The sequence below is a fragment of the Arvicanthis niloticus genome, chromosome 8, assembly GCF_011762505.2.
Source record: "Arvicanthis niloticus isolate mArvNil1 chromosome 8, mArvNil1.pat.X, whole genome shotgun sequence".
NCBI classification, from domain to species: domain Eukaryota; kingdom Metazoa; phylum Chordata; class Mammalia; order Rodentia; family Muridae; genus Arvicanthis; species Arvicanthis niloticus.
In genome coordinates this window covers 87448813-87467254 of record NC_047665.1, presented here as the reverse complement: position 1 = coordinate 87467254, position 18442 = coordinate 87448813, and the positions used below count along the sequence as shown (strand labels likewise).

At 47.1% G+C, this 18442-nt stretch overlaps 2 protein-coding genes across 5 annotated transcripts; one reads left to right on the top strand and one right to left on the bottom strand.

Annotated features, from left to right (window-relative positions):
- Positions 1-6834: 6834 nt before the first annotated feature.
- On the bottom strand, positions 6835-13870 carry Fbxl12 (F-box and leucine rich repeat protein 12). 3 transcript variants are annotated; one of them, XM_034510232.2, is made up of 3 exons: positions 13698-13870; positions 11791-11863; positions 6835-8342 (listed from the first exon to the last, which is right to left on the bottom strand). In XM_034510232.2, exon 3 carries the CDS (start codon positions 8340-8342, stop codon positions 7521-7523), a length of 822 nt encoding a protein of 273 aa, XP_034366123.1. In that variant the 5' UTR covers positions 11791-11863; positions 13698-13870; the 3' UTR covers positions 6835-7520. The 3 variants fall into 3 exon arrangements, with proteins under 3 accessions (XP_034366123.1, XP_076795920.1, XP_034366124.1); XM_076939805.1 differs by lacking the exon at positions 13698-13870 and adding an exon at positions 11971-12106; XM_034510233.2 differs by lacking the exon at positions 11791-11863.
- A 394-nt stretch (positions 13871-14264) lies between these two features.
- On the top strand, positions 14265-16160 carry Ubl5 (ubiquitin like 5). 2 transcript variants are annotated; one of them, XM_034510234.2, is made up of 5 exons: positions 14265-14403; positions 14692-14758; positions 14906-14989; positions 15136-15173; positions 15985-16160. In XM_034510234.2, the coding sequence occupies exons 2-5, from the start codon at positions 14703-14705 to the stop codon at positions 16026-16028; spliced, it is 222 nt and encodes a 73-aa protein (XP_034366125.1). In that variant the 5' UTR covers positions 14265-14403; positions 14692-14702; the 3' UTR covers positions 16029-16160. The 2 variants fall into 2 exon arrangements, with proteins under 2 accessions (XP_034366125.1, XP_076795921.1); XM_076939806.1 differs by having other exon boundaries at positions 14346-14486.
- Positions 16161-18442: the final 2282 nt, after the last annotated feature.

Below are 18442 nucleotides of genomic sequence, written 5' to 3'. Positions count from 1 at the left end.
CTAGGTCAGACCCGTGCAGGCTCCCTGATTGTCATCTCAGTCTCTGTGAGTCCCTGTAAGACTAGGTTAGTTTATTCTGTGGGTTTTCTTTGGTGTCCTTGACCCTTCTATTCTTCCTTCCTCCCCCTCTTCTGCCATATTATCAGAGTCCCACCTAATGTTTGGCTGTGGGCCATCAGTTTACATCAGTTGCTGGATGAAGCCTCTCTGACAACAATTGGGCTAGGCACCAAGTAGGCACCATCTATGAGTATAGTAAAATATTATTGACTTTTTTTTTTTTTTTTTTTTTTTTTTTGCCAGTCCTATTTGGTTCTATCCTGGGTCCCTGGGCTATCCGGCTTCTGGTCCCTGGTCCTGTAGGTAGTATAAAATGTGGGCTCCGTCTCATGGCATGGGTCTCAAACTGGACCAGTCATTGGCTAGCCAGTCCCATAATTTCTGGGTCCCTGGCACATGTTGTAGATAGAACAAACTGTAGGTCGAAGGTTTTGTGGCTGGGTTGGTGCCCCAATCCCTCTGCTGGAAGTCTTGCCTGGTTACAGGAGATGGCCAGTTCAGGCTCCATATCCCCCATTAGTGTCATTTTTCTAAGTCACTCAAAGTAATCAGGCTCTGAGGCAGCAAGGAGGTCGAGCTTCAATTAACTGAACCTCAAACAGCCGTGCGGAAGCATATCTGTTGACCATTACACAAAAGTTGTTTTGGGGGGGGGGGGATAAAGCAAGTTTTTCCTACCAAAGCCCCTAATCTAATCCACATGTTTCATGAAGGAAAACATCCCACCCTGCAGTTTAAGTCCTTATTGTGCACTGTTTGCAGTACCCAATAATGCAAGACCCTCCAGGTGTACCAGGACCGTCTTGTGACCAAAGCCACACAAAGGCTGTAAGCTCCTTCAGAAAACAACTCCATAGATAACAGAAAACCATCAGTTTTCTACAATGATGTCTTCAAGGTCAAAGTATTTTTTAGAAAACAATTATTCATCCTAATGCTTACCCTAAACACAATTCTACTACGTGTTACTAAGAGTCTTATCTAGGGTCACCCTCATAGATGCCTGAAGTTTCCATTGCACTAGGTTTCTAGGTCATTCCCAAGATCCGCACCCCAATTCCAGTTGCCTCTCCCAGTACTCTCTCCTTCCATCCCCCCTCAACTCGATCCCCTCCTGTTCCCATACCCACCCACCCCCAGTCTCCCGTGACATCTATTCTATTTCTCCTTCCCAGGGAGATTCATTCATACGCCCTTGAGCCTTCCTTGTTACTTAGATTCTCTAGATTCCTGGACTGTAGCATGGTTACCCTTTACCTCACATCTACTATCCAATCATAAGTGAGTACCTATCCTGTTCGTCTTTCTGGGTCTGGGTTATCTCGCTCAGGACGATTTTTTTTTCTAATTCTTTCCATTTGCCTGCAAATTTTGTTTTTAACAGCTAAGTAATACTCCATTGTATACATGGATTAACCACATGTGCCTCCACCACCCAGCTAATGGTTTTTATGCCAGTACCATGCAGTTTTTAATCACAGTTGCTCTGTAGTACAGCTTGAAATCAGAGATGGTGATACCTCCAGAAGTTCTTTTATTGTACAAGATTGTTTTAGCAATCCTGGGTTTTTGTTTTTCCATATGAAGTAGAGCATTGTTCTTTCAAGGTCTGTAAAGAATTGTGTTGGAATTTTGGTTGGGGTTGCATTAAATCTGTAGATTGCTTTTGGTAAAATGGCCATCTTTACTATGATAATCCTACTGATCTATGAGCATGGGATATTTTTCCATCTTCTGAGATCTTCAATTTCTTTCGTCAAAGATTTGAAGTTCTTATCATACAGAACTTTCACTTGCTTCATTAGAGTTATACCAAGATATTTTATATTATTCCCCACTATTGTGAAGGGTGCTGTTTTCCTGTTTTCTTTCTCAGCCTGCTTATTGTTATATTGTTATCTCCTCCTCTACCTTAGTCTTTCAGCTAGAGCTTCAATTAATGTATTGAATAAATATGGAGAGAGTGGATAGCCTTGTCTTCTTCCTGATTTTAGTGGAATTGCTTCAAGTATCTCTCCATTTGATGGGCTTAAATCACATGTTGAGCCCCACACATTAATAGTAGGAGACTTCAACACCCGACTCATTAACCCAGCCACAAAACCTTTGACCTACAGTTTGTTCTATCTACAACATGTGCCAGGGACCCAGAAATTATGGAAGTGGCCAGCCAATGACTGGTCCAGTTTGAGACCCATGCCATGAGAGGGAGCCCACTCTTTACACTATCTACAGGGCCAGGAACCAGAAGCTGGATAACCCTGAGACCCAGTATCTAATTTGATGTTGGCTATAGGCTTGCTATATATTGCCTTTATCCTTTATATACTTGATCTCTTGAAGACTTTTGTCATTTAGGGCTGCTGAATTTTGTCAAATGTTTTTTCACTATCTAATGAGATGATCATGTATTGTTTTTCTTTCAGTTTGTTTATATAGTAAAGAGATTACATTGACCAATTTCCATGTTTCCATCCCTGCATCTCTGGGATGAAGCCTACTTGATCATAATGAATGATCTTTTTGATGTTTTCTTGGATTCAGATTATATTTTATTGAGTATTTTTGCATCAATGTTCATGAAGGAAATTGGCACATGATTCTTTTTGTTGAGTTTTTGTATGGCTGTAGCCTCATAAATGACTTTGGCAATGTTCCATTTCTATTCTGTGGAATAATTTGAGTATTGGTATTAGCTCTTGCTTGAAAGTTAGGTAGAACTCAGCACTAAAATCATTTGGCCCTGGGCTTCTTTTTTCAGTTGGGACACTTTTACTGACTGCTTCTGTTTTCTTGGGAATTATAGGTCTATTTAAATTCTTTATCCAATCTTGGTAGTGTTATCTACCAAGAAAACTGTCCATTTCTTTTAAACTTTCCAATTTTGTGGAGTACAGGTTTTTGAAGTATGACCTACTGATTCTTTGGATTTTCTTGGTGTCTGTTGTTATGTCCCCTTTTTTGTTTCTGATTTTGTTAATTTGGATTTTCTCTCTTAGCCTTTTAGTTAGTTTGGATAAGGGTTTGTCTATCTTGTTAATTTTCTCAAAGAATCAACTCTTTGTTTCACTTTGTATCATTCTCTTCACTTCTATTTTATTGATTTCAGCCCTGAGTTGGATAACTTCCTGCCACCTACTCCTCTTGGGTGAACCTCATTGTTCTAGAGCTTTCAGCTATGCTGTGAAGTTCCTGGTATGAGAGTCTCTATTTTCTTTATGAAGGCCTTCAGTGCAATGATCTTTCCTTTTAGCACTGGTTTCACTATATCCCATAAGTTTGGGTATGTTATACTTGTTTTCATTGAATTCTAGAAAGTCTTTTTTTTTTTTAATTTATTTATTTTTGCTTTGACCCAGTGGTTATTCAGTAGACAGTTGTTGTTTCCATGAGTTTGTAAGGCTGTTATTTCTGTTCTTGTTGAAATCCACCTTTAATCTATAGTGATCTAATAGGATGCAGGGGGTTATTTCAATTTTGTTAGACTTGTTATACTTGCTTTGTGACACTGTATTTTGGAGAAAGTTTTGGAGGTTCCATGAAGTGCTGAGAACGTATATTCTTTTATGTTTGGATGAAATGTTCTGTAGATATATAGAATTTGAGTCATACTAACAGCTCTTGGTAAAATTATTTCTGTTTAGTTTTTGTCTGGATGATGAGTCAGGTGTTGAAGTCTCCTATTAATGTGTGGGGCTCAACATGTGACTTAAGCTTTAGAAATGTTTACTAATATAGGTGCCCTTGTGTTTGAGGCACAGATGATCAGAATTTAGATACCATCTTGGTGGATTTTCCTTTGATGAGTATGACGTGCCCTTCCCCGTCTCTTTTGACTAATTTTGGTTGGAAGTTTATTTTGTTAGATATTATACTGCTGGCAGTAGCTTGGAGCTATGTCTCCAGGACCCACCCCTACAGCTGCAGACCTCTCCACTTCACCCCAGCAAAATGCTGAAAGAGTTGAGAAAGAAAAAAAAACACGAATTTCAAGGCGCAGAGACAAGAGATGAGTTGCCCTCTGTTCTCAGTGTGAGGGTTTGGGGTTTGAGTAAGTCAAGCAGGACAGAAAGCTGTTAAAGTATGAAGTGCACAGACAGAGCTCCAGTGAGATCCTGGCTCAAAAAAAAAAAAAAAAAAAAAAAAACAAGGCATGAAGCAGAGGAGTGACACAGTCTCACAAAGCTTCCTGGGAAACTAGAACTGCTGAGGTCAGGCAGGGAGATGGCTCAGTGGGTAAAGGCACCTGCCACCAAGACTGATGTTCAAGTTAGACCTCAGAACCCACAGGCTGAAAGGCAAGCACTGGCTCACATAAGTAGTCCTCCAACCTCCACAGGTATTGTGGCCCATGTGACTAATCTCTCTCTCTCTCTCTCTCTCTCTCTCTCTCTCTCTCTCTCTCTCTCTCTCTCTCACACACACACACACACACACACACACACTTACAAAAAAAATAAATATTGGCCAAGCATGGTGGCACATACCTTTAATCCCAGCACAGGGGAAGCAGAATAGTTCAAGGTCAGCTTGGCCTACATCAGTGGTTCTCAATCTATAGGTCTCAACTCCTTTGGGGGTCGAACAACCCTTTTACAGAGGTCATCTAAGACCACTGGAAATGAGATACAATTCATATCAGTAGTAATATTATAGTTATGAAGTAGCAACAAAAAAAATAATTTTATAGTTGGAGGTCACCAGAACATGGGAAACTATTAATGGGTTGCAGCATTAAGAAGGTTGAGAATCATAGTTCCACAACAGTGTAGGGCTACGTCGAGAGACCTTGTCTCAGAAAAATTAAACTAAGAGGATCAGTGGGTGCTCCACAAGCATTGTCACATGCATGGCTGCACTAACAGACCACCCCACCCCTCTCCAACCAACCCAGAAATGTAGTGGTAACAATCGTGGAAGCTTCAGTCTAAGATCAAGCTGTAGGTGTGGTGTTGCTGAAGACATCACAGGTTACATGTCGTTCCTGTGTCCTCACACGATTACATAGTGGGATTCGAAAGGGTGTTGGAAGCAAATTTTAATTATGTGAAGAGGACTGAACCCATGTGTACATGCTGAGACATGTGGAGACATGCTGCTCTGTCACTTTCTGACCTGTTCTCTTGAGACCAACCAGGTCTCTCATGGAAACAGGAGCTAGGCTAGCCCAACAATCTCCCTGTCTCCACCCACAGTGCTAGGGCCAAGGCATAGCCTCACCTGGCTTTCTCTGAGTGCTAGGGATTTGAACCCAGGACCTAATGTTTGTGCAAGTACTCTTCACAGCCCCAGCCCCACTCAGAAGCACTGATGGAGAGAGGGGCACTGATCTCATTCATGAGGGCCCTGGCCTTTTGCCCCATCCCTCCCAACACTTACATCTAACGTAATTACCTCTGGGTTTAAACACTTCAACAGATAACCTTAGGAGGAATGTGTCCCCTAAAGTTCCACGTGGTAGAAATAAAAAAAATGTCATGTCTCATGTGAATTGGTCACCTGAATGACTCTGAAGTCCCTTTGAAGGCTCACATGAAAGCTTTGTGTTCTAAGGCAAGAAACATCCCTTCTGACCGGTAAACTTGGAATAAGGAACTGAGCATCTCCAGCTCAGTAATCTGCACACCCCCCTGGGGGGTTCACCCACAGCAGGTGGAGAGACCACAGATGTGCACTGCCCCCCTCAGATCAAAGTGATGCAACACTCAGTATCACCAAGCATCTGGCACCTGCATGATCAAACTGTTCCTATTCAAAACAGGAAGAGGCACCAGTTCACACTGAGCCCCAATGCCAGGCCCTGCCCCCATCTCTCAGACCACCAAGTGTCTATATCCTATGTAATAACCCTGGCTCAACACCTGAGAGGCTCTGAAATGATCCCAGGGACGTGTTTGTGTTTTTGTTTTGGAAACGGGGTCTCACTCTACTGTAACCCAGGCTGACTATAAACTTGAGACTCCTTCACCTCCTGGATATTCTGACCAGGTCTGTGCCATGTCTGGCTCACAAATGTGCTTACCTCTTTAGTTCCCTGCCATCTACACTTGGAGCTGCGGGGTCTTCCCTTTGTTCACTGTGCAGCCTGGTACCTAGAAAGGTAGGTTGCTCAGGGGGTAGAGCATTTGCTTGGTATGCTCAAAGCCCTGGGTTCCATCCTTAGCATCCCGTAAGTAAGGAGTGGTGGTGTACATCAAAAACTCAGGCACTTGGGAAGTAGAGGCAGGAAAATTAGGAGTTGAAAGTTATTCTCAAAAGCCAGGCGGTGGTGGTGGTGCACGCCTTTCATCCCAGCACTCAGGAGGCAGAGGCAGGCGGATTTCTGAGTTCGAGGCCAGCCTGGTCTACAGAGTGAGTTCCAGGACAGCCAGGGCTACACAGAGAAACCCTGTCTCGGAAAAAAAAAAAAAAAAAAAAAACTAACAAAAAAACAAAAACAAAAACAACAAAAAAAAGAAAGTTATTTTCAACTTCCAATATATGTCAAGATCACATTCATTACATGAAGCTCCCATCTAAGAAACAGCCAACAGCGTGGCAGGATGGCTCAGTGGGCACAGGCACTTGTCACCAAGCCTGAGCGCTGAAGTTTGATCCCCCAGGACCCACAGGATAGAAAGCCCCGATGCCCACAACCATCCTCTAGTCGTCACACAAGCTTCAGCGCACACACAGACAAACACAAAACGAATGTTAAGTAAATAAATACTAACAACTGCCTGTGGATAACGGGCGCTGGGGAGGAACAACCCTTGTTAAGTAAGTGCAGCACACTTTGAAAAACATTCTTTAATAGTAAAATATTATATGCTGTAGAAAACTTGAAAAAGGCAGGATACAAAATACAGTAAGTGATTGAGAACCTCTTAGAAAACTAGGACAATCCAACAGCACGGCTCCCTGCCCGACCTCCATGTCTCTCCACGGCTCCCTGCCCCACCTCCATGTCTCTCCACGGCTCCCTGCCCGACCTCCATGTCTCTCAACTATAGGTGGAAAACCAGGCCGATCTCAGAGCCCTGAACCCATTCACCTGCTCCTGACCATTCCTGAAAATGAGCCCTCTATAAGGCTCTTCTGGGTCTGTTAAGGCTTCCCTGGGCTCCAGTGTGGCTCAGGCGCACAGCAGTGCCTGTCTAACATGCCTAAGGCCATGGTTTTGATCCCAGGTATTTGGAAAAAAGTGGGGGTACATGGGGAGGTGGTAAAGATTTCAAAATGAATCATGAGGTAGCTATGATGCATATTCCTAAATGTGTGAACTGGGCCTTCCAGAGGCTGGATGACAAGTCTGAGGTCACCCAGATTACAGATAAGCCCAGCTCAGGAAGCCCCAAGGCCTAGCTTCCTCTCCTTGAGCCCTCCAGTTCCCTCATGCCTGATTAATTTACAGGATTCAGTTTGCTTGGAAGGTCCCTTTCAAAGCTAAGCTAGGTTCCAGAGATGGATGGGTGATGCCCTCACATCCACCAATCCATGGATTCTTTGGGACAAGCCCTGACGATAACTATGCAGTGGGGCAGGCCCCTGCACAGGACTTTCTCTGCGTCCTGGCCCTCCCAGCCCAGCCCTTGCACCTCAAGCACTCTGAGCTTAGGCATGGTGAGGCAGGAGGACACAATCTGAGCGGGTGTGGGCATTTCTGGGGTGATAAGGGGACCCTGGAAGCACAAACTCTCCAGGACAGGCATTCCCTCCAGGAAGACCAGGCCCTGGGCTGAGAGGCCCCCAACGGTCAGCCGAATCTTGCGCACATCTCGGAGGTGGCGGCTGATGGCCAGCAGGGTGCTGTCGGCTGACAGGGTGCAGCCCAGCACCTCCAGCCTTTGCAGGTAGCTGAGCTCCTGCAGGCTGGCATCTAGCCCGGTCTCAGTGACCCGGTAGGTGCCGCCCAGCACCAGGGAGCGCAGGGCTCGGAAGCGGGTAAGGCCCTGCAGGTGCTCATCGCGGAAGGCTGGCACTCGGTCCAGCACGATGCACTCCAGCAGTGGCAGCACTGTGGGGTCCTGCTCCTTCTGCAACCAGATCATCGAGATCTCACAGCTGTGCAGCTCCAGGGTCCTCAGTGTGCTAGGCAGGCTGGTGATAGGCACCATGCTCAGGTCAGCCACGTGCAGGCATAGGCGCTTCAGGTTGGGGCATTTCTGGCCCAGGGCCCGCATCAAGGCCGGGGACAGCTGTGGGGCCTGAGAGCCAGAGAACAGGTAGCCGCCCATGCGCAACGAGTGGAGCCGGGATGCCATGTACCGGCGCAGGAGGTGCCACATGACTTTCGGCCGCATCTGTAAGAGCCAGAGATTGGGGTGACTGGGTGAGAGGTATGGGGGCTCCCAGAAGATCCATCTAGCTGATGACAGACATGCCTGGGATCTGGGTTCTGGTGCCTCCCTGGGATTCTGCTCTTCTATGAGCTTCCTTCCCTAGAGCAAAGCAGTTTCTTTTGCTGGGTATCAAGACTCATGCCCTTAATCCCAGCCAGCACACAGGGGAGGTTGAGGCAGGAGGATCCAGAGTTCTGGCCAGCCTGTCTAGTCAACTGGAAAGCTCCAAGTTCAATGGAAGACCCTGTCTCAAAAACAAACATGGCAGTCCGAGCTTGTGGTGCACACCTTTGGGTTGGATGGGGAATAGCACAGAAACAAGAGGATCTCTCTAAATCCCAGGCCAGGCTGGTCTACACAGCAAATTTAGGTTACATAATGAGATCCTGTTTCAAACAAAAGAAAACAAATAATTTACATGTACATATATGGGTACAAAGGTGTGTGTGTGTGTGTGTGTGTGTGTGTGTGAGAGAGAGAGAGAGAGAGAGAGAGAGAAAAGACAGAGATAGGGCAGAATCTACCCTGGGGAAGATAGCCTAAACTGACCTGTGGCCTCTCCATGCTCTTGTGCACATATGCATTTGCACTCATGCATACACAAACATGTACATGTAGGTGCATGCACACAAAAATAAACGATGCAATCAACAAAGCAGTACAGTACATTTCATTGTATGTACATTTTACCCAAAAGAGAGGGGGGAAAGCTGGGTGGAACAAGCGACTCATTGCTTATGTTGGGATGGAATCTGGGACTTCATGTCCTTTAAGGACATACATGAACTCAGCTATACCTCAGTTCATAGCAGCCTCTTATTTCTGAAGACACTGGAGAATGAACCCAGGATCTCATACAGGCCAGGGAAACATCCCAGCACCAAGTCACAGTTCTGGGCCTTTTCTTTATTTGTATTTCAAGGCAGGGCCAAGCTAAATTACCCAGGCTGGCCTTGAATTTATGATCTTCCTCCCTCAACCTCTGTAGTAACAAGCCTGTACTAGGCCCAGTCTTATGGTATAAAAAATTTTGACCACTTTTTAACAGAGAAAATATTAAAATTTAAATTTAAAATTTAAATTTAAAATATTAAAATATTAAATATGTCTTTTTAAAACATATTCTGTGTAGTTGCTAGAGAAATGGCTAGCTCTTTTGAAAGGCGTCTTAAATTACAGCTTTCTCTATTCTATTACTATAAAATTTCTGGGCAGAGTTAGTGCACACACACCATTAGTCCCAGTACTTGAAGGCAGACGCAGGTGGAACTCAAGAGTTCAAGGCCCACCTGGTCTACAGACTGAGCTCCAGGACAGTCAGAGCCACACAGAGAAACCTTGTCTCAATAACAACAACAATAATAATGGAAAAATGTTCTCATGGAATTGTTACATTTAAACACGTATTTGAGAAAGCCTAACTCTGTATTCTAGGTACATGGTCACTCATATCTGGCTCCAGAGTAAATTCTTATCCACGCTGAGCTGACAGTTATATTTTTGCACTGACAGATGCTGTTTCAAAAGACCAAAATACAGAGGTTGGGGATGTGGCTGGGTTAGGTTAGTGCTTGCCTAGGAAACACAGTGTGGATTTGGTTCTCGGCACCACATGAACTACGTGGTGGCACACACCTGTAATCCAGCACTCAAGAGGAGCAGAACCTTCTGTCATCCTTGGCTACGCAGCCAGCTGGAAGCTATTTTGAGACACCTAAGACCCATCTCAAGAATCAAAACAACAAAACCTTAGAAAACTGAAAAGCTATAAGCTCACATGTGTTAAATGCTGGAGATCACACACACTGGTCTAAATCATCTCCCTATGCAACTGGCTAAGCCCTAAAATACACCAGACATGAAGGTACTTTTTTTTCTTGGTGCTGGAGATGGAGCCTAGGGCTTCACCAGAGTCAAGCACTCTACCACCAATGGCTCCACAAGCTCTATTTTAAATCCCCATATCTTGGATGAGAAACTAAGGTCTGACAATTGCAGAGGAAGAGGTAAAGGCTGGTGCTAGGATAGACATGCAGAAAATTCCAAGCACGAACTCACTTAAAAACCAAACCAGCAGGGCATAGTGGTGTACACCCTTAGTCCCAGCACTGGAGAAGCAGAGTTTCAGGTCAGCCAGGGCAACAGAGAAATTTTGCCTCAAGAAAAACAAACAAATCTAAACACTTCCTAGGTCAGAGTGGCCTACAGCTGTAATTTCAGCACTCAGGAGATTGAAGCAGGGGGTGGTTAGCTGGAAACCAGTACATGACTCAGTCAGAAGAGTGCCTTCCCAGCATCCAAGAAACCTAAATTCCATTCCCAGTATCACAGAAACAAGGCATGGGGGCCCATGCTGGCAATACCAATATTTACAAAGTAGGGGTAGATTAGAAATTCAAGCTCAGGGTCTCTGGAAGAGAGGTCAGTCCTCTTAACTTCTGAGCCATCTCTCTAGCCCAAAAGCTCAGAATACCCAAGATACAATTCACAGACCACATGAAGCTCAAGAAGAAGGAAGACCAAAGTGTGGATGCTTCAGTCCTTCTTAGAAGGGGGAACAAAATACAGGAGGAAATATGGAGACAAAGTGTAGGGCAGAGACTGAAGGAGGGGCCGTCTGGAGACTGTCCCACCTGGGATCCATCCCATATACAGACACCAAACCCAGACACTATTGTGGAAGCCAAGAAGTGCTTGCTGTCAGGAGCCTGATATAGCTGTCTCCTGAGAGGTTCTGCCATAGCTTGACAAATACAAAGGCAGATGCTCACAGCCAACCATTGGACTGAGCACGGGGTTCCCAATGGAGGAGTTAGAGAAAGGACTGAAGGAGCTGAAGGGATTTGCAACCCATAGGAAGGACAACAGTATCAACCAACCAGACCCCCTAGCGCTCCAGGGACTAAACCACCGACCGAAGAGCACACATGGAGGACCCATGGCTCCAGTCTCATATGTAGCAGGGGATGGCCTTGTAGGGCATCAATGGGAGGAGAAGCCCTTGGTCCAGTGAAGGAGAATGCCAGGGCGGGGAGTCGGGAGTGGGTGGGTGGGGGAGGGAGAATGGGATAGAGGGTTTCTGGAGGGGAAACCAGGAAAGGGAATAACATTTGAAATGTAAATAAAGAAAATATCCAATAAATAAAAAAATAAATTCAAACTCAACTTCAGCTTCACAGGAAGCTGGAAGCCAGTCTGGGCTAGAGACCCTGTCTCAAAACAAAACCTCCCCCCAAAAAACACCACCAACAAAAACTCAGAAAAATAAAAGCCTCAAGAAACTGTCAAAAATAAATAAAACCATCAGCAAACAAACACTAAAGCAAAATAAAACACCCCCCCCTCGGCCCCGGTTCCGTCCCGGGGCAGGAGGGTGGCTCTCCTCGCACCGCTCCCGGGTCCCGCGTACCGTGTAGAGCGTCAAGTCGACGTGTCGCCATAGCCACCGGTCATCCACTAGCCTCTTCCAGCGGTGACAGACCCTGGAGGAGTGGACTGGCCGTTAGAACGACCCCGGCCCGCTGGGACCCGATCCGCATCTCCTGCCGAGCCCATGCCCGGCTCTTTCCCCCGAGGAACCGGGCTGCACCTGGAGATGCGGATCCGGTCCCGGACAGGGAGGTAAGAGAAGATCTCCAAGAGCACCAAGTCTGGGAGGTCAAACAGCGTCGCCATGGTCCGGCCGTCGCGCGCTTCCGTTTCCGGTGGCGGCGAGGCCGCGCTCCCTGGAGGGCGCTGAGGTGGTCGGACTGGCCGAACCGGCGCGACTTTCCGAAGCCGGCCGAGGATCCCTACTTCCTAGAAAAGTGCCTGAGACCCCGGGACTGGACTGGCGCGGCCTGGCGACCGTTAGGAGGCCGAGACTAGAGGCTGACTAGCCCTGCCCGGTTCGGCTAACGGGTGGAACTGGGAATCGGAAAACCTGGATGTGGCTTGGGAGAGGAGGGGGCACGGGGCGTGGCCAGGGCCGAAGACGAACAGCAAACCCAGAAGGCTGGAGGGTGAGAACGCTCCGGGGGCGTGGCCATGAGGTGGAGCTAAGTATAAGCAGCAAACCCCGAGGGTGTCCGCAGACCACCCAGGAGGCGTGGCTCTGGCAAGACGGGGCTCAGGGCGTAGCCAGAGCCCAGAGACGTGGCGAGCTGAGGCAGGTAGACGCCGTGCGGGCGGGGCTGAGGAAAGCCACACGCCTAGAAGGCGTGGCTCCGACGGGCTGGGCGTGGTCCTGGGGCGTGACCAGGGGGCCCCAGGGGCAGAGAAAAAGCAGAAAACTCCCAAGGCAGGACTCTGGGAGAGAAGGAAAGAGACAGAGAGGAAGCTGGGGTTACGAGCGAGGCCAAAGTACTAGCATTTGAAATAGTGCCGCCGAGTGGGGGGTGTGGCCAGGGCCAGAGGAGCTGATTGGAGGCTGTCCGCAACAATGGGAAGGCGTGGCTTCAGTAGGAAGAGACCAGGGGGCGTGTCTAGACTAGTGGCGTGCGGAGGTTTGGCTTGAGTTGGGAAAGGTTTAGGCTTGTTGCCAAGGCAGAGATCAGCCTGGGACCAGACTGTATTCCCAGAAGGCATGACTTGAGCTGGGAAAAGTTAACAGAGTAGCAAACCCATAAACCGTGACTTGTGTGGGAAGGGGCTCAAGAACCAGGGGTTCTAGTTGGGCCTGAAGACCAAACTTGTAAAACCTTGCTTAGGCGGAACAAGGTCCGATATAGGGGATAGGATCAAGTTTAGAATGGGCGGGCGGTAAAGGGAGAGGCTGGGGGACTTAGGACTGGAGGAATACTTAAGAGCAGGGACAGGGCCCTAAAAGCATCGCTGGAGACAGAAACAAAAGCTAAACCAGGAGCTGGGTGTGCAGCTCAGTAGGAGAGCCCTTGGCTGCTAGCATGCTAGAAGGCCCTAGGTTCGACCTCCAACACTAAAACAAATCCCAAAAAACAAAACAAGAAAAACAAAACCCCACAACTTGTCTTGTCTGTATGCCCGGATACTATGGCCGATGGCTCACTCTCCAATATGGGAGTCGGGTAGAGCCTGGGAAATCTTTTCGGAACGGAAACGAGGCATTGGGGAGACAGACTGGAACAAATCTAAGCACTAAAGACGCGGAACAGGACTTCATTCGAAACTGAAAGATATTACTAAGGTGGGGGTGAGGAGCCAGCAGGACTGCCAAGCAAGGGAGGCGTGGCCACAGCCACAAAAGAAAGCAAGAATGCCTTCTGCTATCTACGCATAAGATTAAATTTTGTATAAATCGTATTAGGTAAGCACAAGGCCCTGGGTACTTTTCTTTTTCTTGAGTCAATATATGCTTACCTTGCTGAGAGTCCTGTTTGCTAAGAAGAAATCGCTCAATAAAGGCGAAACTGGTTGAATTTAAGAAGGGATTCCTCTCCTATCAGCTCTCGCGATTCTGTAATCAGGAACAAGGTGTTCATTGAAGATTAAAAACCAAAACAAAAGATCTTTACCCGCATGCTTTTTCCAGCATCTTCGCAGGCAGGGCACAGACACGCGGAGTGGTACGCATCATGGCCTCCGTCCAGGATCCGACTTAGTTTTCATCAACTGCAGTCTGCACCCCTGCAGCCTTTGAAACGGTCACTACAGTCAGAGGGGAAAGGTAAGCACAGGGTTTGAGGCTGAGCTTTGAATGAAAGAAAGCCACAGGCCCTGCATGACTCCATTTCCGTACACCTGCAGCCGGGATTGTGCGGTAGGCGGCTTGTCTGGCTTGGGAATGATCGATCACCCCGCCGCTGGGATCCTTTAGGTCTCTGCCACGATGAAGGAGTCCCCAACACTAGTTCTAACGTCGGCTGTGAATCCATTCTTAGCTTGTCTCAGCTCTTCCAGACTGCGCAACAGAATCGCAAATCTTCGCTAGCCCGGAACCCGGAAGCACCTAAGGGCCGGTGGTTCCGTTATATCACTTCCGCTTCCTGTTTCCATCCTTAAATCCGGCCAAGGTTCAGCGTTCGAGCTACTAGTTGTGTCGTCGATAGATTCGAGGATTTTGGAGGTGAGAAGGCTAAGCGGAGAGGCCCGAGGTCACGGGAAGCTGCCGAGACTTGGGAGCCTAGGGGTTGCGGGAGGCAAAGCCGGGTGAGTCTGGGGCTGGGCCTGCCGCAGTTAAGGGAAGGAGTCGTGACTGTCTGTGATCCCCCGCAATTGAAACTGTACACTGGGGCTGCAGGGGATTTGAGTCCGGTGTTCGGGGAAATGTGACCAGAGAACTCAACCCAGGAAGGGGCTTTGAGAACCTGGGCCTGACTCTGCTCCTTTTCATGTTTCTCTCCACCCGGTGTAGCTCCAGCCACAATGATTGAGGTAGTTTGCAACGACCGTCTGGGAAAGAAAGTCCGCGTTAAGTGCAAGTATCCACCGAGGGGTGACTGCTAGTGGTCTCTGGGGCAGATGTTGGTGTTGGATGATTTCAGTTAAATGACGCTTATGGGGAGGCCTGTCACCATCTTCCTCGGTCTACCTTTTCCTTTCATTTACCTTAACTCCTTCGTGCCCAGCACGGATGACACCATCGGCGACTTGAAGAAACTGATAGCAGCTCAAACTGGCACCCGCTGGAATAAGATCGTTCTTAAAAAGTGGTAAGTACGCTCTGGTCAATATTAGGCTAGAAGGTTTCGGTTGGGGCTAGCACCTCAGGCAACCCGGAAGAGGGCTCAGCTTGTTTTCAGGACAAAAGACACTCCTCCCCTTATCAGCTTCTCTCTGAAAGCTATCTATCCCGTAGGTACACGATTTTCAAGGACCACGTGTCTCTGGGAGATTGTATCCTTTTCCTGACGTTCATGAAAGATTCCACGTATTTATCTCGAGTTCTGGTTCTATACTGAAACTTGTACAGAAATTTACCAAGAGGGATGTTTAACTTAGAATATGCCCTAATGTGACTACTGAAAAAATGGAAACTGTGGAATTATTTGGTTGGTGAAGAGGGTGGTTGGTTGGTGAAATCATTTAACTTGACTCAGAAGGATTTTGACATTCAGGTTCAAAATACTTATTACTGAATGCCAACCTGAGTGTGACAGAAGGTGAAGGTGGAGTGTGACTGTGTGTGTGTGTGTGAGAGAGAGAGAGACTGTGTGTGTGTGTGTAATTTGGGGAGGGGGGGTCTGGATTTTTTGCCTGCAGTTATGTGTGTGCCCCTCATGCATGTCTGCTGCCAGCAGAGACCAGAAGAAAGTTTCAGATTCCCTGGAACCACTACATGAGTTCTGGGACTTGAAGCCAGGTCTCTGGAAGAGCAGCCCTGAGTGCTCCTCAACTGCTGAGCTATCTCCAACCTGAGTATGAACATTGAAGAAAATGTATTGTTCTGTGTGTGTGTGTGATGGGGTGGGGGGCTGGGGGGAGGGTGGGCTTGGAGATCTGACTCTGTATACCAGGCTTTGGTGGCAAACAGCTTGGTCTTCTCGGTGGTCTTAAGGACCACTGAATATTATTTATAGTTTGAGTTCTTAGATCAGAGTGTCCATTCCCTCATCTAGGGTTGGATGTTCAGCCACAGGACCCAGCTGTGAGTAGATAGAAGGTAGAGTCAGCTCTCAGTGCACGTTCCTTAACACTTGCCCTTCAGATGAAATCCACGATGGGATGAACCTGGAGCTTTATTACCAGTAGAGGGGAATTCCTTCCTCCTCCTTGCCCTGCTCTGCCCTGCCTTCCTCTCCCACCCTCATTTGACACTGGTATAGATGGTCATTTTTAACAGTTCACATGAATAAAGACTTTGCTGCTGCTTTGCTGCTGTCATACTTGTGTGAGAGTTGTGTCCTGAGGGAAGAGCTGTGTCTGGTAGTTAGGTGTATTACTGCTCCTTGATGGAAGCTCAAGATTGACTGGAAGCTGGGCCTGGTGATGCACACCTGGCATCGCAACAGTTGGAAAAGTTTTGTCTTGAAAGTCTCCTGTAGACCAGGATACCCTTGAACTGGCTGTGTACCATCATTGATCTTGACTTCTGCCTCCACTTTGCAAGTGCTGAGATTGAAAAGGGCCTGTACCACCATGGTCTCATTTTTGCTCTTAAGAAATTGCCAGGAGCTGTGGATGCTCTCATGCATTATTTTCATCTACCCTTCACAATGTGGTGTTCCGAGCCCCTCCGTGTCCCCTTTGCCCTCGAAAGAGTCACGTGAGGCGGTGTTCGGGTGGTTACCACAGCGAGGCTTTATTCTTGTATAAGCAGAAGCGGAAAGACCCAAAGCCTGGAAAAGGCACTGCTTATATACACCCTAGAGTGACTTGTTCACTTCTGATTGGCTGTTCACTCATTATCCATAATACGCCCCGGGATGGGCAGTGACTTTGGCGCGCTTTTTGCCTTTTGCACCTGCATAGTTGTTTACTAGTGGGAGGGCAGGATGCCCACGCCATCTTGTAATGGCAAATGTTGTCACGCTCACTGCGGCTCCTAACATCGTGGCCCAAGTTTGGAAAAGAAAAGTAAGGCTGTCTTTGTTTCCAGAGGATCAGCAATTTGAGAAGAGTGGTTTCTTTGTTTTAGTGGGAAGATATGTAGACAGTTTGCACTCCAAGCATGAGAACCTGAGTTTGATCCCTAGAACCTATGTAAAAACGCTGGATGAGCAGGCGTACACTTAGTCTCATCGCTGGCCTTACTAGCCAGTCAGTCTAGTTTAATTGGTAAGCTTTAGGCCAATGACTGACTAACAGGAGGTAGATTGTGTTCCAACTCAAGGTTGTCCTCTAACACCCATACTGGCTCTTTCACACACAGAAACAGAGACACACACACATCCTTGTAAACAAAAAAAACCTACTTAGGTGGACAAGTAGGAGGATCTTAAGTTTGAGACCAAACTAAGCAAAGAAACCTTGTTTGAAAAGTGGAGTCGCCAGGTGGTGGTGGCGCACGCCTTTAATCCCAGCACTTGGGAGGCAGAGGCAGGCGGATTTCTGAGTTCGAGGCCAGCCTGGTCTACAGAGTGAGCTCCAGGACAGCCAGGGCTACACAGAGAAACCCTGTCTCGAAAAACCAAAAAAAAAAAAAAAAAAAAGAAAAGAAAAGTGGTAAAGTACTAGAATTGCTTGTATTGGACATTTTGTTACAGCAGTCCGAAGCACAGTGGGCAACATAAGAGGTCTGCCAGGCGGTGGTGGCTCACACCTTTAATCCCAGCACTTGTGAGGCAGAAGCAGGCAGATTTCTGAGTTCCAGGACAGCCTGGTCTACAGAGTGAGTTGTTCCAGGACAGCCAGGAACAGAGAAACCCTGTCTCGAAAAACAAAACAAACAAACAAAAAACCCACTATATTAGGGTTTTCTAGAGGAAACAACTGGTAGAATAAATATATATATATTCTTTGTTTTTGCTGCTTGTACTTGAGGCTACCTGGTTCAGTAGCCATATTAATCAAAGCTCTAAAGGAACAGTAGAATGGGATAAAAGTCCCCAGATAACTGCATGTTCTTAGCTTTTATTAACTGGTAGATGAATATTTTATGTGAGATTTATTCAAATGGCTTACAGACTTTGGTTTGAGTAGTCCAACAATGGCTAGCTCCTGGAGGGAGAGAAAGGTCAAGGATGTGGTGGTTGTGTGGTTCACTGAATGTCTCAGCAGTCCCAATTGGTACGAGAGGCCCAGAGAAGATCTAGAGAGCTGTCTGTTTCCAGTCTACGTTGGAGTCCCATGAAGTAGACACTAACACCAGCAAAAAGGATTGCCTCAGGAACATGACAGACTTGTCAGTGACAGTGAAGTCAAATAGGCAAAGAGTAACGGCTTCCTTCTTCCGTGCCCTTTCATGTGAGCTGCCACCAGAAGGTGTGGCCCAGATTTAAGGGTAGGTTTCTGCCCTCAGATGACCTAGACTTAGGGTGAGTCTTTTACTTCAGATAATCCAACCGAGAAAAATCCCTTACACGTGGGTCCCACTACTTGCTTAGTTAATTCCAGATGTGGTCAAGTTGATAACCAAGATAAGCCATCACAGTTTTGAGGACTTCGGCTGTCACTGTCTCCTCCTGGATATGGAAATTGAGTTGCTGATGCTTGTTCCTGCATCC

Excerpts from the sequence above, each read along its gene's own strand:
- Fbxl12 (XM_076939805.1), bottom strand. The coding sequence starts at position 12,056 with ATGGCGACGCTGTTTGACCTCCCAGACTTGGTGCTCTTGGAGATCTTC. Across the intron at positions 11,864-11,970 it reads GACCGGATCCGCATCTCCAG|GGTCTGTCACCGCTGGAAGA; the intron begins GTGCAGCCCGGT and ends CCACTCCTCCAG. Across the intron at positions 8,343-11,790 it reads TCGACTTGACGCTCTACACG|ATGCGGCCGAAAGTCATGTG; the intron begins GTACGCGGGACC and ends TGGCTCTTACAG.
- Ubl5 (XM_034510234.2), top strand. The coding sequence starts at position 14,703 with ATGATTGAGGTAGTTTGCAACGACCGTCTGGGAAAGAAAGTCCGCGTT. Across the intron at positions 14,759-14,905 it reads AAAGTCCGCGTTAAGTGCAA|CACGGATGACACCATCGGCG; the intron begins GTATCCACCGAG and ends CTTCGTGCCCAG. Across the intron at positions 14,990-15,135 it reads AAGATCGTTCTTAAAAAGTG|GTACACGATTTTCAAGGACC; the intron begins GTAAGTACGCTC and ends TCTATCCCGTAG.